Source organism: Macrobrachium nipponense, chromosome 23 (assembly GCF_015104395.2).
Source record: "Macrobrachium nipponense isolate FS-2020 chromosome 23, ASM1510439v2, whole genome shotgun sequence".
Taxonomy (NCBI): Eukaryota; Metazoa; Arthropoda; class Malacostraca; order Decapoda; family Palaemonidae; genus Macrobrachium; species Macrobrachium nipponense.
In genome coordinates this window covers 10,004,842-10,030,879 of record NC_061090.1, presented here as the reverse complement: position 1 = coordinate 10,030,879, position 26,038 = coordinate 10,004,842, and the positions used below count along the sequence as shown (strand labels likewise).

General features: G+C 36.6%; 1 protein-coding gene across 1 annotated transcript in view; it reads right to left on the bottom strand.

Moving 5' to 3' along the window:
• Positions 1 to 6,962: 6,962 nt before the first annotated feature.
• Positions 6,963 to 26,038, bottom strand: part of LOC135195971 (mushroom body large-type Kenyon cell-specific protein 1-like) — a 605,977-nt gene continuing 586,901 nt past the window's right edge. Inside the window, exons 2-7 of the mRNA XM_064222476.1 lie at positions 18,367 to 18,551; positions 17,684 to 18,124; positions 13,403 to 13,638; positions 12,475 to 12,498; positions 12,236 to 12,380; positions 6,963 to 12,045 (exon numbers count right to left, since the gene is read on the bottom strand). Of these exons, the coding sequence (XP_064078546.1) occupies positions 10,111 to 12,045; positions 12,236 to 12,380; positions 12,475 to 12,498; positions 13,403 to 13,638; positions 17,684 to 18,124; positions 18,367 to 18,551 (2,966 nt within the window). The 3' untranslated portion in view covers positions 6,963 to 10,110. The remainder of the gene's footprint in view (positions 12,046 to 12,235; positions 12,381 to 12,474; positions 12,499 to 13,402; positions 13,639 to 17,683; positions 18,125 to 18,366; positions 18,552 to 26,038) is intronic.

Sequence of the window (26,038 nt, the reverse complement as noted above, 5' to 3'; positions counted from 1 at the left end):
CATACATTTCAGGGATCATGAATACATTCTATAATACATTCATACGTGACGTTTTTATTTCTTTCCTAATAAAATGGCAGGGGAAAATTGTTTTCCTCTGTACCTCCCTGAAATAGATCCTTTGTAACGATCACATCTCTTTGGGGACGAACGAACGAACGAACGAACGAAGGACACCAGGCAGAATGAAGCGACATAATCCGCAGAACAATCGGATTTCAGAAGAAAATGTTCGCACATTTCGTGCACTTACACGCACACACAAGTATCTCCCTTCTCTCCTTCCAAACTCACACAAACACACACACACACACACATGCACACGCACGCACACACACACTGGACGACGGAAAAGACATGTCATTTCAGACGAGGGTCGATCTGAAATCTTCTTCCTCCAAAAGGCCGGTAGGTATGACTCGCCCAGATCCGCCCAAGACGTTTCCCTCCTCCTCCTCCTCTGACCAAAACCCAAGAGGCGACGGGGGGAGGGAGGGGGCGCCATGTTTTCGTTCCACGAGGAATAGGCAACATCAATAATAGTCAACATCTAGCGTAACAACATCCATATGTTGTGTCAATCACATTAAGTAACATTGATGTAAGGCATTTAATACGTTGAGTACATAATGGGACCCCCCCTTTCACCATTAAAAAGGGGAGAGATCCGATAACATGACGGTGGTGGAGTCCACTCTTATACAACTATAACAATAATACCAAATGGTTTTTACAAGGCATATTTGTGGACAAACGAAAGAAAAACCTGTATTGGAATATTGGCCAAGACACAGTGAGACTACTGGTTCCTGGCGTCGACGTCAGGGCCAGCAAGAAGAAACAGTCAACTGGAACAACTTCTCTCTTCCTTTCTTTCTCTCTCTCTCTCTCTCTCAAAACCTCTTTCTTGGCAGTACAGCATATTATGATCTCTCTGGAAGAAGGGGTTGGGTGGAGGAGGGTATGAATTTTCCGGGATCGATGGAGGGGGGGGGGGGGGAGGCGGCTGGAAGGGACACGTAAGATCTCTCTCTGGGAGTAGGAGGGTTAATGGGAGCGGTAAAATATGGCCATTTATTTTCAGTTTAAATCGTGACTAAGAAAGAGAACAGCATAACTACTGTGAAGTTGATGGAAGGTAGTAGCTATTAGAAATAATTTCTGATATAATGCGAACCTACATAACGTGTTACATCTGTTTATGAATATATTCGTGAGTATATAGTATATCTGTGTGCTTGTGCTTGCGTATATACAAGGGCAAACATAATATATATCAACATAAGTTACATTTATGTAAATGAGTGTTGTTACAAAACTATAATACAGGTATCAAAGTTCAAAATTAAATTGAATTTGAAAATATACAAATCAGTTATAGGCTTTCAAAATACAAATACATTACAGTTGGGTAGTTGGGTACAAATAAATTTTGGGTGAGTTAAATAAATCTGACAAACGAAAAGGTCTTCTAAATATGCTTATGCATACACAGACACCTGTACACATGAATACAGGTGCATATATACATACATATTATATATATATATATATAAATTTATGTATATATATATAATAATTACTTTTAAATACACCTAATAACAATGAAATAAAATCTGAAATTTATTTAAATATGACATACCCTGTACCTACAAGTACAGTCAAATACCAAAGCTTAAGTGTTGCATCTTAGATAGTCTGTAAGTACATTATGTATGTCAGTGTTTGTCTTTATCATTATCTTGAAGATATGTAAATAAAGTTTCCTAATTTTTAACTTCTTTGATAGTTCTTGTAATCCTACGAGACTAGACCATATCACAAATAAAATTAATCCTTGTTCATGAAACGCAGCAAAGTTGTTAATCCATAAACTTAGCGCGGGGAATGTTTATTATGAGTTGTTATACAAATACAGGGAGGGCATACGATAATGAAATAAAATGAGTCTTTATATGCATTTTTAATAATAATTAAAAAGTATATCAAATTACTTTAAACGCGCGGAGACTCCCATGCCTAAGACTTCCTGTGACTTCTGATGAAATGAAGGAAATGTTATTCGATAACCGAAATAATACGGTTATCAAGAAGCTGACAGGAGAGATGTCATAAAAACTCAACAGAAGCCTACAGAGGTAATGCTATACTTGAATTAACTGCTCACTGGAATGTCTAATTACCCTGCATTTCTATGAAAAAAAGTCTTACAGATATTTTGTATAAGTGGAGTGTTATGGTCCTTTTTATTTTATCTTCCGATTAAAAGTTAATTTCTGTTTGGCACACGAGTCACTTACATTCTAAAATAGAACTCTTCTTCTCTTTTTTTCTACTCTAATTCTACTGACCTCATATGTTGTATTTTCTATTTTTTTTCTATTTTTACAGCACTAAAGATATACACTACTAAAATTAGGCATTCTCTGAATAATTGCTATATAAATATAAGTATCTGCCTTGAGCTTTGACTAACAGGTACACTTGGTCTGGCGGTTTCACCACATGGTAGATATTTTGGTATCAATTTGTTCGTCATTACTGACTGCTACTTCCTTAATCATGCACGTATATATGATATATATATATTATATATATATATATATATATATATATATATATATATATATATATATACTATATATATATATATATATATATATATACATATATATATATATATATATATATATATGTATGTATATATATGTATATATATATATATATATATATATATATATATATATATATATATATTATATATATATATATATATATATATATATATATATATATATATATATATATATATATATATATATATATATATATATATATATATATATATATATATATATATATATATATAGATCTTAAGATATCTTGAGTCTTGCACTGCAAACTTAAACTGACCTCAAGGATCCCGTCATTTCTTCCAAATCAGTGTGATTTTGTTGCGATTTTAGTCATTTTCCTACTTACATAATGATTTTCTGCTCTACTGGAAACACAAAAAGAACCTATATTTTTTTTTTATTTGCCTTAGCAATTACCCCCAACAGTTATAACTGTTCCGTAACTAAAATGTACAGTTGTTTCAGATATCTATCTAATAGCTTTACAAAACACACTCCCTATCATTATATGGTGCAGTAACCAAGGGGCTTTGGGTTGACGGATAACTTCGGCACAAGGAGCGTGTGGCCTACACTCTAACTTTAAATAAATGCACTGCTGATAAATGCTGCACGTTTAATGCCGTCAGAGATTTACGTTCTAGCAAAGGCAAATTCCTAACCTGTATCAAATTTAGCGAATGTTCAAATACTAATGCTGACAGAAACGTAAAAAGTTATTTGATATGTCACCTCACTATTAGTACTAACAACGACGAAGATCTAAATATCAGATTGGAAAGCCCTTCACGGAAGATTTGTCGTAATTCAATGGAACACTCGTTTAGCTGTAAGTTACTGTGGCATTCTGGACGCCACTGGAAGAATATATATATAATATATATATATAATATATATATATATATATATATATATATTATCTATATATATATGGATATATAATATATGATATATATATATATATATAATATATATAAAATGGCCACCCTCCATAAGGCTGTTTTCGAGCGTCATTCGCTTCACTAATATGATTGCTAGAATTTGGACTCCTCTGAAAGCATGGAATGACACAGATTTAGAGCAGAAAATCTTGGAACGGCGAAGACAACTAATATCTTCCTACATTATCAATTATTCGTGGAAATTCATTGCCGTATTTTCAAATACATTGCTGAGTTGCCTTACCTTGAAGCAACACTGTCTACATTATAATTAAATGAGCAAGATTTGAGGTTTAGAATTTCTTTACAAACATTTTGTTAGTCTCAGATGTTGTAAGAAAACTTTACTCAATATCACGAAGCACTTACAAATTCTCGTTCATCTTCCAAGAACTTAAAAGTATCTGAGTGAGCTTACTGGCAGCAATCCAGTATTTTTCCAAGTCGTGTCTATAGAGGCGCTAAGCAACTGCAATATGGAAGGACAAGATTGTTATCACGCTTCACAATGTGAAATGCCAACAAATGATTGAGTCCATAATAAAAAGGGAGAAATTTTGCTTTCATTTGCTGAAAAGACGGAAGACGAAAAACAAATCCCTATCGAAACTTACGTCATTTGGCGAGAATGAAATGGAAAGCCTTCGGAATACTATGCAATCTGAAATATCATACGGTGAAGACAGAAGAGGAAGATCTACACAACATGTCAGTGTAATAGGAATACTCGCAGAGAATGTCAACACGGACCGTGAAAAATAATATCATATCATTGCACAATCACATCAATATAATATTTATACTAACACAGACATCATATTTACCTTACATAACCTAATTCTTTACACAGCGTCATCAGTGCTGACCTGATATTTACTGTCTATTTATATATTACAATAACCGGTAATACTGCTAGATTGAAAGATGTATAGATAACTCCTCAATAATAATAATAATAATAATAATAATAATATTAATACTGACTGATAATCATAATACTCGTGGAAACAACTGAAATTTTGCTCTAACAATAATACAATAATATCATCAGCATAGATAAGAGTAAGCTCACATAAGGAAGTCAGATATCTTAACAAGCAAAGATAAGGTACAATTAGGCAAAAAGTCAGGTCAGAGACGAAGGTATCAGATCATTGAAAGTATATGACTCACATCACAGTAGTAATATCCAATATCGACAGAAATCATCAATATGATTCCTGAAAAAAGAACGCTCGGCTATAGTTGGCGTGATGACTTTATACATACATACATACTATATATAATATACATACATTATATTATATATATATGTAATATAATTATATATATTAATTATAAAAAAAAGTTTTATAATATATAGATATTATATGTCATAGTATATATTGATTGACAGTCACTTCAAATGTTGCCCAATATTACCGATAAGAAGATAATGAAGAAGTGGAGGAGGAGGAGGAGGAGGAGGAGGAGGAGGATGGAGGATGGAGCGAACATAATGATAGAGAAGAGGTTGCAAGGAGCATGGCAGCTACGGAACTTGAATAAGGAGATCATAATTCACCTGCCTACGTAAGTGTTCAGCCACTATATATATAGCCAGCATCATCTCGACCTGCAGATTATACAAAAGAGAAACAGCGCCTTCTTCCGTTCTGTCTTAAAAGCTAAAAAACCAAACTACGTAACTCCAGACAATATACTGTATCTCATATATTATTATAAGCAACAGAGAGACACTACAACGACTGTATAACTGTACAAGTTGAGGACGGGAGGTTATTAACAAGACCATTCTCAAATTAATATTAACATTATTGTTATTACTGGTATTATTATCATCATCATTTGAGCCGAGACGGATCGTTTTCCATTGTTTTCCAAGTTACAGATTCTTCGAGGATTCGTTCTTCATGGATTTCCCTTCACTCAGAACAAACTCAAGTCACGAATTGTACTTCTGAAAGCGGAGCGGGCCCATGATTCCACGGTCTTGACACTCATCGTAACAACAACACAAAACGAGACCTGGTGTACTTTTATACCAAAATAATTCCACGAGTATTTTATACACTGAGTTTTTATTATTACTTTTCTGTATCTGCCTTTGTCAGGTCACATGGATGGCAATTTTTTTTCCTCACAATGAAAATATTAACCAATTTCCATTCACATGGATGCACAGCACTCTGTTATTTATTATTTACACATTTCTTTGTATTCACTTGGGCTTTCTTCACTTGCGTACACCATGCAAGGGCAGTCTACCACCGTGAGGGTTCTCATGTGAAAACTGTGCAATAATGGTTGTACAACAGTAAACAAAGAATGCCAACTCTACTACATTAGGTATCTAGCAATCCATTTCTTTTTATAGTAAACTCAAGACTTCTTCTCAGTCACTGCACTATGGAATATCTATAAGTTTTATTTCTTTTTTGTCCCTGACAGCCTAAAAAACATCAGGTTAAAAATAAGGAAATCCTAGACTTCAATATCTCTCTAGATTCACGCGTTCCAAGTTTTACAAGAATGGAACACCAGTAATTGCACTTATGGAATAAATTCATTGTACCCTGTTGGATTCCTTGTCAGATTGTCATTAGAAAAGCAAAGAATGGCAAGGTAAACAATGCAATGAAATACAAAGGATGCACTCGCGAGGGTTTGCAAAACCCAGTCATTGCATCTTAATATGTTCCAAATCATAAGGTCGAATATATAATATATATATATATATATATATATATATATATCTATATATATATATATATAATATATAAATATAAAGGAAAATTTCTAATGGAAATAAATCTTGTATCCATATAGTTAGTCTCAGGGGTTGGTGAGGGAATGGCGGGATCAATATTTGCTTTTGAAACTATTTTTTTATTTCCTTTTTCCCAACGTAAACAAGGGAGTTAATTTCTCATCAGTCCCTGAGAATTAAGACAAGGAAATAATAATAAGAAAAGTTTTACGATGCTAGCTGAGCTGTTATTCGTAACCTGTATATGCTTTTACCCAATGGAAAAGTCTCCCATCCTAGATTCATATCTTTATAAGGCATTATTTTCCTTTTCTTCATTCGATTTTTATTTGAATGATCAACACCAGCCAGCTTCAGTGCCTGATTTAATTTCTCTTTGGACTTTACTACAAAATTTTCCTAATACTGAACAACATTGAAACAAAAAAATGATAAAATTTAAGGTAAACTCATTGACATGCTGTGAAACACGAAGCAGGAATAAAGTGAGAAAATGGAAAGTCAAACAGACATAAACGGAGACAAGGCGTCAGATGCAATGGCTTCATGACCGATTGACCAAATGACACTGACGTACAGAAAGAAACGCGTGAGCAGAGGTTGATGTTTGGATGGTTAACTTTTAGACAGCGAAGCAAACGACTGCCTAGACTTTGAGAGTGAATGATTGTCACAGGAAAGTGGTACGATGAAAAGAGGTGAACAGATATGCAGTTAGATGGAAAGGGTAGAAAGTCAGAGATAGGATCAGCATGTTTCCACACATGGGTGGAATGAGCGAAGAAAGCATGCCCCATGATTACCCTAATCTTAGTGAATAATTTCTTACACATGAAGAATTTCATAGAAAATTCAGTAGTAAGTTATTCTTTGAAGAAGCGATTGGCAAAATATATATTTATATATTTTCTACAATATACCAGCAATGAATTTCTAATGGTGCGCTTTGAGTCACAGAATCAACGCACCAAAACAACAACACCTCTTTACAAGCAAGTTGGGACATGTTAACAACAGTGAAACATCCTTGACTTAATGATCCTTGGAACAGTCTAACAATGAATTGGGGGAACTTCTCTGATAAAACACGGAATCATCTGACCATAAGTACAGCTAAAGAACATTTGTTTACGAATAGAGGAGGTGCCATATATCACACTGAATTGCAGTCTCCAAAACACATGGTAGGGCATTTAATCTATAATACCAAAGACTGGATTAGATATGGATAGGTACAAGTAGGTTTAAGATATATCACTGGTTTATGAGCATTGCCGTGAGCATGATTTTTTGTTTACACAGGACAACTTCTAAAGTACGTGCTCTAACAGATGAAGTGAACATCATCATGGTCACCATATCGGACAGGCTATGAATGCTGGATGGTGCACAGAAAGTCCATCAGCCGCTACGTGCTGTGATGGATCGATCACACTGAAAGCCTGTTGTTTTTATGTCCTAGAAGGAAGGGGTCAAATGCAGAAACAAAAAGGTGACACACTACATAAACTGAGAGGGACGACTCTGCAGCGGTTTCTCTGGGTGGAACTCATTTTCCAAGCTCTTGTGCTTATGCTTATGCAGTCTTTCATCGCATTAAGTAGTCAACTGTTCTTATTCATTTATTATCATTTTTTTTTGGCCGATGACCAGAGCGTTCCCATCTCATTTTTATGCAATTTGTCTCACAAACTTCTTACATCCTGGGGGGAAAACAGCAAATGAACGCTAAAACCTCAATCACTACAATAAGAATTAGCTTAGTCGGTAGTTTTAGTTCATGATCATGCCTAAAATTCTTGGAGGTGATTATAAAAGTCTTTGGTCCATCAAAATAGCGATACATCTCCATGGCTCGAATTAAATTTTATCTCTATCTCTTCTTGGCAAATGACTGCAAGAATCTTAGACATGATGGTTACATCTTTCTACAAAGGATATACCACATGGTGATGCCATCGCAATGCTGGAAAGAATCTTTACTTGAGTGTCTCTTGAATACGATAATACACACTGCAAAAATTCTATTTACGATTTGAACCTTAGTTAACTCCTCCGTACAGACGCTATATCCAACCAACCACAAATTGGTTTAAAATTGGCGACAGTTCATTGTCAAGAGCATCACCAAGTGAAACATCACCTCTGGTCAGCAAGAAATCCAGATTTTATTGTTTTTCCATATACCATTATCATCATTGTTTGGGAAACTATATTGACAAAATAGAAACACGTCTTATTCTATTGAATACTTCTACATGGACGGGTTTGTAGGCTATTTGGAAAACGAGACCAGGTGGTGATAACCCAGCTTACAAGCGTCTTAGTTGAAGCCTCAACCATCATGGCACACGTTCAGTTCGAGGTTCTCTGATACCGTTTGAGCACTCTTGACGTCAGTAACCAAAAATGATTAAATATTTGTGATCAAAGGTTTTTGTGAGCTGTGATACGCTTCACTCTTAGATTCTTCAGTTACTGCAAACATGTAGAATGGCTTTTAACCCTAAATATTACAATATATTACTGAAACATATTTAGATACAGCACTCACTTTGGTCTCTATATAATCCATGAGATTAATGTTCATGGTCTCCACATGGACACACATACATATATGAACTCATGTATAATGTATATAAACAATCATGCATTTGCATATTGTACATATACATAACTCATGCGATGTATACACTCAAATGCATATACCGTATATGTTTGTAGCATACTACATATGTTTGTGTGCATTATTATTTCAACGCTAAAAAATGTTATAGCTCCATATGTAACGTGTTACAGTAATAATTAAAACAATGCTGTAAAATACAAATAGTTTTTAAAAATTCAAAATTTTAGTACAAAAAAGATATTTTTCCTACATGCAATATATATTTTTAAAAATGATCAGCATCATATATTTACTAACCCACTAGATTTCGACAAGAGACCAAATGAGTGCCATTTATACCTTTGTTATTGCCAAGACTTTATCATGACACCTAGTAACAGCATCACTATAGGTTTAAAAATCCGTAACACTCTCTGGACTTCATCTCATGTAAAAGACTCCTTCGAGGCCTAATGTATCGTCTTATGGCGAAGAAGAATTCACGCCTAGCTACCAATGGGAACGACCCAATGCGAATGCGAACTCCCTTCAGAGCTCCACAAGGAAATCGCCAGTCTCTCACTGGTATAAAGGATACTCATGACACAACTGTCAGTTTCAGGATGCAAAATATCGGAAAGAGCTAAACGTTATTTCACTGACTTAGGAACAACAGTGCTCATGACGCTCTGTTTTCATAAAAAAGGTTTTCTACATAAAATCCTATCATTTTTTCCTTAAATTATTGGAATGATTCATAAGCATAAGGATTGTCTTTTTAGTTCTGAACATCACAGAAAGATGATGATACTCAACTTAGGGAAATTTGACCAGTAGCATTGTAAAGCGTTACTGGGTTCCTGTTTGCTAAACAAATAAAATAAACTAATAAATATGATAATACTATTCACTGTGAATAATGAATATTTGTCCCAAGGACAATAATTATTTGGGAAATGAAGGCTTATAACAAATATAAACATAATCCTATCTGAAGTCTTCTAAATGATGAACTGCTTAGCAATATAATTCACTGGTGACATTAACCCTCATTCATAAGGTACGGTACATTTAAAGCAAAACTGACCAAACAACGAATACAGACCTACTGTAAGTGCTGATGAGTATCATACATTGACCTTGTTCATGTACAAATCAAGGTTGATCAGCAGCAACAGGGGTAGGATGGCATGACTCTTTCACTAATGGCAGCGGAAGAATATCAACTTCTGGGCTGGAAGAGTCTCTTGGTGAGGGCCGCTGTTGAAGGGCTGCAACTAAACTGTTGCGTGCAGCAAAGACAGGAAGGGAATACAGGGTATTGAAGGGCACTATACCCTGTGGCGGGATTAACGGTGGCGTAGAACTGTTTTCCTCTTTGCCTAACTGCTGTTTTTGGTGTTCTGTCATGACACCCTTACTGAGGCTTAATAGGCTCGAAGATACTTGCCATGTGTCACTATTTGGTAGGGTATTGTTGCTGTTACTACTGCAACTGGATGCAAGTTTACTATTGACAGACGATGCTTTCCCTCGCAGCAAGGCATCCAGCACACTTCCTTGATAAGGAGGGGAAGGCGAAGGCTCTTGGGCTGCGTGACCTGAAGCTGGAGAAGTGGACTGTTCACTAACTGGAGGAGTCAGGGTACCAGACTCACTCTGACTTTTGGCAGCGGCAGCTTCCTGAAACCTTCTGATCATCTGAGACGCATAAAATGGATCTTGCTGGTAGCGTGTAAGAAAGGATGGCACCATGGGAGCTCCGTTCCACAATGAAAATGGACTCGGTATAATTGGAGCAGACGTTACTGGAGTCTGGGTTAGTGATGATGACGAAGACAGTGGCGTGGTGGAGAGGGAAGGATAACTGGGATACGGTGACCCTGCTCCTGAATCTACTCTTGCTTTTTTAATAACAGGACTCGCATCACCGTTGTCATCACTCTTCGGAGGATCATCTCCTGTTAGGTCAATTGTCGATGTGGTAGTGTCAGCTGATTTCCGAATAATTTCTTTCTTAATTTTAGCAGCGGGAGAACAGCTGGATGGGCCGTGTTCCTTCTTATTTTTTCCTCGGGTGAGATGTCTCTCTTTCACTTTATATTCAAGAGTAGAATGTGGTACCCCGTAAAAGCTTCCTGCTCGATGCACACTCATTTCTCCACTCTGCACAGCCTGAACAGCTTTCAGAAGATTGTCACGGTCATAATTTCGATATTTACCTCTCTTTGGCCTAGAACCTTTCCCACCTGCTGCTGTAGGAGATGCTGAGGAATTTTTCTTGCTGCTTTGCACATGATCTCTTTTCTCACTACAGAATTTCGTTAGCGATTCTCTCGGGACTGAAAAGGGCAATGAGAGTTGCTGATTCTTTTCACTTGAACTGCTTCCTAGTTTTTCCTCCTTGCCAAGAGGAACCTCACACCCTAGTTTCTGACCAATCATCTGAGCAATCATTTCTTTTAGATTTGAATTCTGCAGTGAGGAGATCAGTGGCTGACTAGAATTGTTGGAATCCCTTGTTAAAGACTCAGAGTCGCCCTTTGGTTGTTGGCCATTACAAGAAGGAGAGTAGGACGGGACAGTAAGGTCACAGTTTTCATCATTAAAGCCATTGACAGCATGGATATCGACAGATCCATTTAATCTGGACTTACTTCTTTGTAGTTCTTCGTTGTACCGTTCTTCAACGACTCTCTTGATAAAGTCACTTAGTTGAGGATAAAAAGAAATGCTACTTAATATTTCAGTTGATATCTCTTTGTTGTCTTTGTTTAGGGCAAGTTTTGGAATGTTCTCCATCAGGTACTTTAGGGCGGACTCGGCGACTTTTTCATTGTCTTCACCACAGATGCCCCTCCGGTCAAGCTCCTTCAGTTTCTCTGCCATCTTGCTTTTGAGCAGAGCCCGGAAGGACTCTGGGGAGGCATCTGGATCTTCACCAGTATTATCGTTATTTAACGGTCCTGTACCTGCACCTATGACGCCATTTTGGTAAGGTGGGAACTGTTTTGTATCTTGAAGGACGGGGGGCACTGATTGCTCTGCGAGTTTCTTGTTCCGCTCACGTTCCATTGCCAATTTGTAGACCTGCAAAATAGTAAAAGTGATCAGTGACATCTGATTTTACCTGTAATATTTATAAAGCCATTAAAAACACACTTGGAAAAAGTATTAATATACCAACAACACAGAAGCAGAAAAACAATTCCTCCATCGCATATGAACCAGATCTTCTCAAGAGAAACTTTGCAGCACTTTGTTGAAACAGAATGCTTACTTTGTTCCTCAGTGTTGATCTGGGAATTCCGTATATAACAGCTGCTCTTCTGGTGCCAAGCTTTCCACTTTGTATGTCTCTTAACGCAGCCTGAAGCTCCTCCTCAGTGTAAGATCTTTTGCTCATGTCACCCCGCCTCCTGCCTCTGTCATGAAAAAGACAGGCCACTCATCAATAAGGGCTACTGGCTAAACCATGGCAATAATATACTGTTTCTACAACAGATTATCTTGAATTACCCTCCATTATCATTGGTTTGACGACTGTGCATTGAAAATTACTAAGGTGCTTTCACGCTTTTCACAGTAAAAAGTGCAAACTGGTCCTGGTACAAAGAATTCTAGACATGTTATTGTGCTTTCTTCAAGTTAATAATGATTGTTATTTTTATTCAAAAGTTTATAGACTTTTAAGAAATGTAAATTCTTTTTTAAGGAAACATCCATGAAATAGAATAAACCTATATGAGATGAAAGAGATAAGAATTATAGATAAACAATGACGATATATGAAGGAGCAGACAAATATACAGAAATAGTAATATATCAGAGAAAATAAGAAATATGACTATAATTAACTGTGGATAAGGGGGAAAATACAAGTTTATCAGTTTCCAGTAACAGGCATTTTTCCATCTTTATCACTACGGTAATAAAAAAAAAGGTACAAATATCTTGCCGCAGGCCTCAGGAGTCTAGCATGAACGGCACCGAGGTACTGTGGGACGCAGAAATCCAAGTTTTGTTCGTCTTTGATTACACAGACCAGTGGGACAGGTTCTGTTATAGCCAACGCCCGAATAAAGCAAAAAGAAAACGAATAACAACCTGATGGATGGCATGACAAGAATGGTTATCTAAAAACATGCCCGTGTGATCTACTATATCAATGCAAAAAAATGATTGGGAAGAAATTGCCCATGGGTAAAGACTGGAGGCAGAGGGCAGTAAAGGCCATGGTGTTGGTGAATAAAGGTGGACGAGGTACTAGAGAGGGTTACTGGAAGGCACGACTTTTGCTCACATCATGCTAGAAATTCTCGATGGAGCTTCGTGGTGGTTGGATGACGACAAAACAATTACCGTACCTGAAGACTGATGACTTTCTGGACGTGAAAAAATGGCTGACTGCCTGACAGTAATTACCTGTTCGACGGCATCTTGACGTCAGTCGGGTTGGTCGACGCAGCTGCTGCTGCCGCTGCGGCAGCCGCAGCGGCAGCCAGCTTTGATCCTCTCGTAAGGGAAGAGGTGGCTGTTGGAACTGCTGAGGGCACTCGGGGACGAACACGAGATGGAGGTCTTGAACTCTGGCTTCACCTGCAACATCTGCGACTTGGCACTGAGGTCTAGAGGCTGTTGGTCCTTGTCGTCGGCGACGATCTCCGGGCCATCGTGCTGAGCCTGCAATTTGGGGCATTCGTCAACAGTGGCGAAGTCACAGTGGAGGTCAAATATCGGTGATTCTTTAGATTTACCTCTCTCTCTCTCTCTCTCTCTCTCTCTCTCTCTCTCTCTCTCTCTCTCTCTCTGGAGTTCTCTATGTTTTGATACATAGAGAACCATTTCAATGTAAATTCAGTATTTATGGGAAACCAACCAACAACTTAACTTATGTTCATTTCTATTCAGGCCACCATCTTGACATCAAAATATTAATTTTTTCTTCTATGTTTCTACAAGCATTGCATATTGTCAGTCCCCAATATTTGGATCAAGAAATTGAATACATAAGAAAATTCTAAGAACATTCTCAGTTTGCCTTATTTTAACGGATTTGAAACCATTAAATTATTGTTAAAATCCTTTAAGGTCAACCTTTTTTTTCCAATATTAACACACTAAAAGGAATGTTAATAAAAAATGGCCCCAGGGAAAGCAACAACATAATATATAAAATTCCATGTATGGACTGCCCTTCCTTTTATATCGGACAGTCGAGCAAGGGCTTAGAAGTAAGATTAAAACAGCATAAATATTCTGTCAAAACTGGGCAAACATCTAATGCAATATTCATTCATTTAAGTGAAAACAACCACCGGATAAATTGTTTTGGTAGTTCAGTAATTGCAAGATCAAAAGATGTCTTATTACAAAATCTTTTAGAATCTGCCGTAATACAACTTACTTCCCATTGTAATTTTAATATTAGTCGTGGCCTGTTTCATTTAGACCCTTGTATTTGTAACATGTTTAAGAATGACGTCAAAGATATAATTACGCACTTAAATACAAATTAATTGCCTTAGATATATTTTCTTTGTATATGTATGTTTAATATGTTTTGTGAATAAGTTTTTGTTTACCAAAGATCTGAATGGGGTCAGCTGTCGCCCTGTACAATCCTTTTATTGTCTTGTCCCTGTGTCTGAGCAGTTGGACTTAATCTTTTTGTTCTTAAATTGTACCCATGTTTGTGCTTGTTTGGAAAGGTTACTCATTCTCCAAGTGTGTTGGATTCTAGGTACTAATCTCCTTATAATCCCTATCTGTCACTTATACGACCTTTCCTGTATCCTCAATTTCTCATGTAAGTCAGTTTGTCTGCTAAGTAAAGGACGTTGAGTCGAAAGATCTTGTAGAAACTCCGTTGTTTATCTTTCCTTCGTGGCTTATACCTTTATTTATGGATATATCATGTTCCAAACTTTCGTGATTCAGTTATACATACATACATACATGTATATATATATATATATATATATATATATATATATATATATATATATATATACACACTCGATTATGTATATGCATGTGTTTGCGAGTAACATATAATTATAGAAAATATAAACAGACAAATCGATTAACAAATAATACATTTGGAATTTAATAAACAGAAAAATATATAAAAACTCAGTCATTAATTATGTATAAACAAACTCGTAATTTCCTACCCTAAACCTCGTAAGTGAAAAAATAAATTTCTGCATAAATGAGAAAACAAATAAATAAATAGAAAACAAATGCATAAATACTTCAAGCAATCAGTCAGTAAATGAATTAAGACATAGATCATCATCATCATCATTATCGCCTCGAGAGCTTCTGTGAAATTCCGCTTCTCCTGTCTTCTCTGTGCGTTGTTATCTTCCACAACATCCACTCGTCTCTAGTTTCCCTTCTTAAAGTTTTCACCCACGAATGACCAGTTTTCCAACTCCTTTGGCCCCAACAGAGGCAAAACGATTATTTCAACTGAAAATCACAAGTAACCGGCGACTGAAAATCAGATCTATGCGGTGAGAAACTAGTGCTACCGTCCATTTGCGCCAATGGTTTAATGACAACAAAGAATAATAATGAACGCTGCGTGAATGGCAAAGAAGGGGCATGGACCTGAGCAGGAGGGAAATTTGAGACCACAAAAAAATGAATATATAAATGCGCACACATACACACAACACACGTACACACACACACACACACACACACACACACACACATATATATATATATATATATATATATATATAATATATATTATATATATATATATATATAGAAAAGTTAAACCAGCACTTGTACATAAAACATCCTTTATTTTCTTATGACTACCGGTTTCGGAGTAACTGTCTCCATCATCAGGTCTATACAAAAACACAGAAAGAAAAAAAAAAGAAAAATCACTAAATTACGATCGACCATTATAATGAAGAAATGTTACACAAAGGTTACATTGTATATATAATAAAAAAAAAGAGTAATGTACAAGCATAAAAAGGGAAAGGAAGCAATATTAAAAAAAAATAAAAAATAAATACCTGCATCATGAAGGCATACAAACATACACACTAAAAATTTAAAAACACAGCATCTCCGTGGACCTCTCGTTGTTACTGAGGGAAGGTTTCAACTTTAAAGTGTAGAGACTTTCTACTAATGCCAGCTCCATGGGGGCCACTCGACTAGAGAGAATGGAAAATCAATCTAACCTTAGAGGGTGATCACTATTTTCTGCGTGATCCCGTATGGCACTGAATGGTGGTTTTGCTAAAAGCCTGTTTGTCCTAACTGATCTTCCCAAGTGTTCAAACCATCGTACACGTGCTTGGCGCTTTGTTTTCCCCACGTAAATTGCATTACAGCAATTGCACTCGTATTTATATACAACATGAGACTGTAGTTCTTTGTACTTAAACAAACCACCAATAGTATACTTAGGCTTGAACACTACCCTAACATTAACTTGAGGATAAAATTCTCTTAAAAGTTTTAGTAGTTTATTTTTAACAGAAAAACTCTTATTACCATAGAAAAACATAGTAAAATACAGTACTGCTTTATTGGCTTTTAAAATGGAAACTTTCGGGAACAATAACTTTTCTAGCTGTTTACCAACATATGTATCTATGAAAGCATTATTAAAACAGTTTTTTTGAAGCATTTCTTTTATAAACTGAAATTCTGAATGAAGACTAAAATAATTTGAACAAATGTTAAAGGCACTGGTCACAAGTGTACAGACTAAATTGCGTTTATCAACTATAGGGATGAATGAAGAGAATTTAGTTGTGAGTCCTGTAAATGTTGGTTTCCTGTAAACTGATGTTGAAAAAGTGTTATCGCTGTGTTTACTTACGAGCACCTCAAGGAAAGCTAAAGTATTATTGTTCTCTACTTCTGAAGTAAATTCAATATTTTGGTGTTTTGAGTTAAAATAATCAAGAAACACGGGTACATGTTCTTCAGATCTAAAAATTAAAAATGTATCATCTACACAACGTCGGTAGAACAGTGGTTTAAAAGAACTGGGACAATTATCTAACCAAGCAACTTCGTGATGAGATAAAAAGGCATTGGCCAAACTAGTCGAGTGGCCCCCATGGAGCTGGCATTAGTAGAAAGTCTCTACACTTTAAAGTTGAAACCTTCCCTCAGTAACAACGAGAGGTCCACGGAGATGCTGTGTTTTTAAATTTTTAGTGTGTATGTTTGTATGCCTTCATGATACAGGTATTTATTTTTTTATTTTTTTTCTAATATTGCTTCCTTTCCCTTTTTTATGCTTGTACATTACTCTTTTTTTTATTATATACACAATGTAACCTTTGTGTAACATTTCTTCATTCTAATGATCGATCGTAATTTAGTGATTTTTAATTTTTTTTTCTTTCTGTGTTTTTTGTATAGACCTGATGATGGAGAGAGTTACTCCGAAACCGGTAGTCATAAGAAAATAAAGGATGTTTTATGTACAAGTGCTGGTTTTACTCTTTCTATCAAGACTCCGTTTTCCAAGGGATAGATCAGTTGCAGATATATATATATATATATATATATATATATATATATATATATATATATATATATATATATATATATATATATATATACAATTTATTATATTTATATTCACTACGAAAATCCACAGAGAATCCCTTCACAAACCGTGACTGACGAACGGATCTTAAATACTGAGCTCTGAATGAAAAACTCCACGACTTACTTGATGAACCCTGGCTAACTGGTGGAGATGCGACTGAAGGATCCACTGCAGGAGATGTGGCGGAAGATTGGCGGTGTAGAGATCTAAGGGAAGTCTCGGTGTGGCTTCAGGACCCAGGCCTCCCATGGCACCGACAGTGCGGCCTAAATGCCCTCCAAGTGCCCCACCGGAAGATCCTACTAAGCCCCCGAGGTAAGTCTTGGGCAATCCCCCGAGGAAAGGCGACTGTGAAGACGGCGTCGAAGGTGACCTTGATATGGACAAGTCGAGGGTCACTTCGGTGCAGCCGGAATCTTCTTGGTCATGTTTGTGGTGGCGGCTGTTCTGGACTGTCAGGTCCTCTGGAGGGGCTGGGGAGTCTAAGGCGCCTCCCTGGGGATGAGGGGTCGTCGTCCCGCCTTCAGATACTGTTCCTTCTGACGGGGGGGCTGTTTCAGTTTGCTGTTCGGGGTAGAGGTCATGGTTGAAACAAAGGTCGTTTGTCATTGACAGAAAAGATCACGTAGAAGCTAATTTCATTTGCTGCAGGTAGCAAATATCATTCATACATCAATGAATCTACAAGAATTAATTAGATGAAGAAATTTATTATCTTAATCAAGATATACCTTTCAACAAAGTTGAAACTGCTACCCTGATTATCGGCTGCGAATACTTCAACAACTGAGGAGAAATGAACTCACCACCTGCAGCGTTCCTTGAGATTTGCCTTGGCAGACAAAGCAGGGTGCTACGGGGTCCCAATCCTGAGGCTCTTCTGCTTCCGCGACAGATGGCGTTTCTTCACTGGCGCTCTCGGGGTACAGGTCGGACCTTACTTTCAACCAAGCGGACTCCCCCATCAGTTCCTCGAGTACTCTTTCCAGACCTGGAAATTGCATACAGTGTCACTTAACTTTGATCTGTTGAATTGCAGAGTTTTGATATAAGAAATGGCTTAAGGAGGAGCATGAGCGTTAATAATAGGTACCTTGCAGCAGAGGAGTAAGGATCCTTTCATCTCGATCTTTTGCAAGACATGGTTTCGATGACCATGAGTGGTGGCAAAAACGACTTACAGAAGAACATCATTGGCAATAACAGCTTACAGAAATGGACGGATTCTGTTACTCCTCTCTTTTTAAAGGCTTTTACTTAGCTTTCACTTACAGAAATGGACGGATTCTGTTACTCCTCTCTTTTTAAAGGCTTTCACTTAGCTTTCACTTACAGAAATGGACGGATTCTGTTACTCCTCTCTTTTTAAAGGCTTTCACTTAGCTTTCACTTACAGAAATGGCTCAATGAGGAGCATACAAGTCATTTGTTGAAAGTTTATAAAAGAAAGGTACATAAAAACAGCGCTATTTATTAAAAATTCACAAGTGAAACGTAGCAACAGCGCTAAGTTTAATTTGTTTAATTTGCAACTCGTTACTATATGGATGCTGATCAGCGCTGTGTCAGGAATTGATGTTATAAGATTCAAAAGGGAACTGGAAATAACTGGAAATAAATCTGGGAAAAAAGCTAAAAGACCGAAGTAAGATTCTCATCGACCTTTAGAAACAGAATCCCAAATGGCTATTTAATATTACAAGTTTTAAAAGGGAAGTGAAAACTGGGAAAATGAAATACAAGTTATGACTTCAAAAAAGATATATAGAATAATCATAATACAGTAGCATACGGCCTCCTTATGAACCAAGCAGAAAACTTTATTTTTTAAAAACAATGCAAATTTAACCGTTTATTCCATCATATGATAATGACTCAAAAATAATTCATATTTTATATAAACGATAAGCAAATAGATTTACAAATAGGGTAACTAGAACCTCAATGTTATTTTCATCAAAAGAAGAAAAAGAATGGAGATTCGTGGAAGTAGCTATTATTGTGAATGTTGGTAGGCTGAAGCAGAAGTGGGTCGTCGTTAACAAGGAACATTTGGAGCACGTGCTCGTAATTGCCTCCAACAATTACCAAAGTGGAACACAGTGAAATATTTATGAGACGCTATAACACTTGCTCATGTAGCTCTCAAAAAAAAATTTTTTTTACTATAAGATAGTATGAGAAAAACTGATTTTGATAACACTTCTACTACTTCTACCTTCGGTTAGTAGGAGTCTAACTAACAATACATCACTGCTATAAATAAAACATAAAATAAGTGACTGGATAATTCCCCAAAACACTGAAGACAGTAATTCTTGGTTATCATTTTCTGTCATATTTGTTTCAAAGAAAAACTAAATCGAGACAAAAAAGGGGTAATATTAATATATATTAATTATTAATATTATTCTATGTATATAATATAAATAAAATAGTATATTATATAATATATAAATATATATACGTGTGTATATATAATATTATAATATATATATATATATATATCTATATATATAATATATAGATATAGAGTAATTTGATTCTTAAAAAATAGGTAAAAAGACCAGCAATATTCCTAAAATTGTGGAGCCAATGATAAAACATTAGGAAAAGATTAAATGGTCCCGGTAAACAGTCAATTTAATTTGCATGTTAATACAGTTGTCCAAATCACAATGAAAAGGTTAATCATCACGGGTCTGACGTGATATAGTGGTTAAAATTGCTACCAACCTCGAGACATAAATATGTATTTGTGTGTCCCTTGCTTGATGATTTATAGTGTAACAATGCGTTCTCATATAAAGACTAAAAATAAATCATGTTTCTTTATTACCTAAGGTTATTTTTCCTTGCTCGTCCCCACTAACCCGTTATTTCAACAGTGTGTGTGTGTGTGTTTTTATGTTTGTGTGGAAGAAGAAGAAAAGAGAGAGAGAGAGAGAGAGAGAGAGAGAGAGAGAGAGAGAGAGAGAGAGAGAGATCCTTCAAAATGTCATTAGATTACAAAGAAACACAGCTTCGCAAGCCGAGCAAAAATGTCGCCTTATTCGGGTCATTAATTGTCCACGACAATGTCTGACGAATTTCGAGGCATCATGATTGCCAGCCTTAAGAAAAGAAGAAGAAGAAGAAGAAGAAGAAGAAGGAGAAGGTTACAGACAAGGATAAGAGACCAGATGGGTCCTCCTCCTCCTCCGTAACAACGTCATCGGACACTGACGGCATTCATGGCGTAACAAAAGATCTCTTAATGTGACCTTCCGAGAATGGAAACCAGGAGCAAAATCACCTGTCCTATTTCCATCCACGAGCAAATCTTGTAATTATATATATATATATATATATATATATTATATATATATATATATATATATATATATATAATATATATATATATATATATATATATATATATATATATATATACATATGTATATTAAGCATAAAAATAATCAACACAATCACGTGTAGAGCAAAAATAAATTTCTGACTCACATCGGGATCGAACCCAGGTATTTCAATTGAAAGGCAAGGACGCTGCCAAATATTGACTTGTAAGCTCAGTTGGCAGCGTCTTTGCCTTTTCAATTGGAAGACCTGGGTTCGATCCCGATGTGTGTGTGTGTGTGTGTGTGTATATGAAAGAGAGAAAAGCTAACTGAATTGTCTATAAAGATTCTAGTTATAAGATGTAATTCCGAAAGACAATAAAACTAACATTCCAGAGGACGTCGTGTGATTGCAACTTGAGAAGTTCAAGCGAAACTGTAATGCATTACCAACATGATACTATTCACCTTGCATTTTAATACATTTCTATCTATTCATTGATTCTTCTATTTATTTTTTCTTTTTTAATAAGTAGGATCTCTTCTTTACGTATTTCCCTTTACTTCCTCTTACTTCTCTGGAAGCTTGAATTCCAAGTCCATGGATCCTGTGGGCTTGTTCCATATGCATAGGCTTCAACTTCTTAACAATAATAATACTAATAAATCGAAGTTTCAAACAAGAAACCACGCGGTGTGCATAACTCTTTCGATCTGGACCCCTAACGCTGCCAACATTTGATGTAAGGGTCATTAGCGAACTGTCGGCCCTTTCTCAAAACCCGTAGATCAGATTTTGCGCGGCGTACTTCCGCTATCTCATCAGAGTTTACCTGAATGATTCATATAAGATATGGTTGCTCGATTTTCTCATCCAAAATAAATAAATAAATCGGAAGCGTTCATAGGATATCGAGACGAAATAAGATGGAATGGCTAATGACTAATTTCGGAGACTTGCACTTCTCCTCCATTAGGCAACTTATTCAACATTATTGAAGGTACATTTAATATGTGTATACAACAAAATTATCTTAGTAATAATAATATACACTTAAGGGACAAATGCTAGCAGCAACATTTTAAAAATGGAAGTCTCCGAAACTGCTCGCAAGAAAGAAATAAAGGTGCTTTTGAATTTTGTGCTGATTTTTTATATTTAGAGGTCCGCCTTCACACGCTAAGTGATCTGCCTGACACTAACAGGAAAACATGGATACGATATCAAAGAAAAGGAATGGAAAACTCCGCCAGATGCGAAAATCTTCTCTATGAAACATGTTTAGTTAACTCGACCTCATATTATTATTCGATTTGTAATTTATCCAACTACATTGGAAAGGAAGTATGAAAGAATTCATTTATAAGAATCAACAGGAACTCAACAGCATATTAGATACTGATCTGAATAATTGCCTATAAAATTTTTCTTTTTTCCCGAAAAGTATCAACGCATGGCAAATTTGACAAACATGCGCTTCCCCCCCGCCCCCCGCCCCAAAGCAGCGAGGACCATGGGAAATAGCAAAGCTCTGCCATGCATCGAATTAACCCGCATATTGCATATTCAAAGGTAACTGACCGTCAGGATTCGAATATTGCGAAAGATAGGTCTTTTTAGCACGTACATGCGAGATCATGCACATGTACGCACACAAACACATACACACATGCACGCATAGCTACGTCCCTTTGCCTGGAATCGTGACAATGACGAGCAGAAAAGCCCCAAATAAGGGCGACAGCGGCGTTCGTCAAACTGATGAAATTGAGAATAATTGTTTTCGATGAAAAAGGCAGGCCAAAGCAACCCGCCTCCACCCAGGAAACATACAAACGCACGCACGCACACACTCATACGGCACACGTACACACAAACTCATACACACGCACATACACACACACACACACACCTAATCTCCCGCCCGAAGGCCCATCAGTGGCGCTGGTGCAGCTACTGCTCGTTGCTACGGCGATCATCATCAGCTTTGTCAATACTACACATCCTCTCTTTCTGCATACCCCTACCCCCTACACACAAACACAGACACACACACACCTGTAGCACAGTCATCAAATGTTCACTGGCTTTCCGAACATGTGCTCACTTTCAAGTTCATTCGGTCTGTGCTGGTATAGTTTTATGGTGCGTCACGCATGAACAACGCAAACATATGCTCGAGACATGTACAAGGCTATTGAGAAAGAAAACTCAGTCTTTTAAGTTGAAATGAGTTGTTCTGCAACAAATACTCAACAACTGTCAGCTAAAGTTGACTTTGCGAGGACACGACAGGGCTCGAGTCGGAGGAATTCCGCGGCAGGCAAATTCACTGACTTCAAGAGATTGTCTGCCTTTTGCTCTGTTTCGTCTCTCATGCAATTCTTCTGTTCTGCTCGATGGAAATGAATTCCTTTCTCAACACTTCAATATAACTCTTATCATCAGGGTTTCTTCCTTCTGCCATTCACAGACTATCCAGAGGTCCACATCAAGTCTCTTCTCCCTTCAACACCTTACCACACGTTGGGCAAGGGCTAATGCTGGCAAAAGCCGGATTAATCTAAAGTATCAAACTAAACACGTGGCTTTAACCCTTCCACAGAATCACTCTACTGACTGTTTCCTAACGACTCAGATCTGTCCTGCTGAGCTGGAGGAGAGCCTCCTCTCCCCCACCAGGACACCTCGTGACACCCGCCAGGAAACCGCCTTCCACATTTACCCTATGAAAATCAGCAGTCCTTCTTCTACTGAGGAAAGCTCTTCGTACTTCAAGCTGTCATAGTTATCTTACCATTTCCACATTTCAAGAGACGGTTCTCTTTCCTTACTCATGACCCGAGTTTTCATTTGGTCTTAGCAGAGGGAGCACATATAATATTCCTGTTGGTCTTGGGGAGAGAGGGCAAAGACAGAAGAGGAGCATGTTTGAGTGCCTAACGAAGGATGATTTATGTTTGGGGAATTATATCATTCTATTTTGGACTTCGTGAGTGATGGGCTTGATGCAGTTCATATCAAATTCCATTTCAGGTCATTTAGAGCGAACGGGCACTTCACATAGATGAGTTGGCTAAAGCAAGTAGCAGTGCTTCAGTGAAGATAATAAAGCACAATTAAGTGAATATATCAACAAATAAAACGTAAAACCCTGAATATGTTCATGAAACATGTACACGAATGATTAATCATTGACTAACAATGAGAAATAAATAAATACTCTCATACGATCAGGAACCAAGTAAGCATATGAAAGTGTATAAATGAAGAAAGTTTAAAGAAACTTTATTAGCACGTAGCGGCTGTCTTTATTGCATTTAAATTGCAAGTCATTTGTAGTTCTCCTCTTAACTTCCAAGCGATACAGAAATAAACACATCATAATCCCTGACGAAGGCTACAATATGAAATTTTTCACATCGTATCCTTTGAATTGTTCAGAAGTCTACCTCGCTGAGGTTTTCCCGTGATAACATGACATGTATTTTGACGGATCACTGGTCACTTCTATTCTCTCTCTCTCTCTCTCTCTCTCTCTCTCTCTCTCTCTCTCTCTCTCTCTCTCCACAAACCTGGAGTTTCGACTCACAACTACTGCCCAACAACTGGGTAACTAACTGACCGCTAAAGTCAACGGAGGCCTATTGGGTATTCTGGGAGACTTGCCAATGCCAAACTGCTCCTTTTCGCCCAGTTTGGGTATTGAACGCTACCCATCGGTTGTGAGACTATAGAAAGATCATGGATTAATGTCAGTAAACTGGCAGAGAGAGAGAGAGAGAGAGAGAGAGAGAGAGAGAGAGAGAGAGAGAGAGAGAGAGAGAGAGAGAGAGAGAGAGAGAGAGGAATGATACTAATGAAGAGATGATGGAAATGAATATTGAATTGAAACCACAGCAAACAAGGCGAGGGTGAAAAAGTTGATGTTTGGACGAAGGATTACGGCGCATTAATTAAAGGATAGCAATTACACTCACTCAAACATAGTTGTTCCTATTTTCTATTCCATTGTTTTTGATGACCAGCTGACATCTATGTGACCTTACGCCTTTCCAAAATGATTAAAAGCCGGGTATTTTCTGCATAATTTATCTTGCAAATGTAATTCAAGTACATGAACTGACAAGGTGATAGCTGATATACTTTTGAACTATATACCTACACACAGCAGGGTTGGTGATTGTTTTTAAATAAAATAAATATTCATATCAGGTGATTTACTTGAATTTTTTTTTTTTTATTTTTTTTTTTTTTTTTTTTATTTTTAAAAATTTATTTCATTTTTTTATTTTTCTTATTTGTTAGATGTTTTTTCAATCTTTTTTCCCTCAAAATGTATTTTATGACAGAATTACTCTTGATTTATCATTTAGGTTTCCATTTCTGACCTAAAGCATGTACTTGCAATTTTTTTATATCAAAATAAATAGATGCAGCACAGTTATGTTTAAGTTTTTATTAACCTCCAAACCATATTTTTCAATTTGTTTGCTTTCAAATAAAAAAAAAAAAAATTAAAAGATCATGATTTTTTAAATGAAAAAATCAATTATTTAATCACTCGAACTGGGCCTTTTCCTGAAAACCCATTCAGTTTTTGTTGACATCAACAGTGACTTAGGTCACAAAAGTTAGTTGACTTTGATGAGTTACATTTTGGGTTGAATAGGTCATGGGGCTAGCAACCTCACTCTAAACAACTCTCTGGTTAACATTGGAGCTACAATCCACGAGAAAAGAAGTGTGGATGAAAACTAAAACTATCTTATTTTTATGGTTTTATTTTTATGGAATCTCTTGGAATCAAACAGAAGTACTTTTGGGGTAGAGCCACAAGTGGATACTGTTTCAAGTACTACATAATGGAAAGATTATTGCGGTTATCGAGACGGAGTTTTTGAGTGAATAAGATAGCAACGAATCAGCAAAGGTCACAATTATATGTTTCGCACACAATACACTATTTCCCATCAAATTTATTCTCAATTCTTATGAGCACTGTCGGATGGATGTACAACGCAACAATGTCTCATAACCCAATACTCTACAAATAATTATTACTCTTTTATAAATAAACAAACAAATAGATAGACAGATAGAAAGATAGATAGATATAAGACCTCGCTCCCACCCCCGACG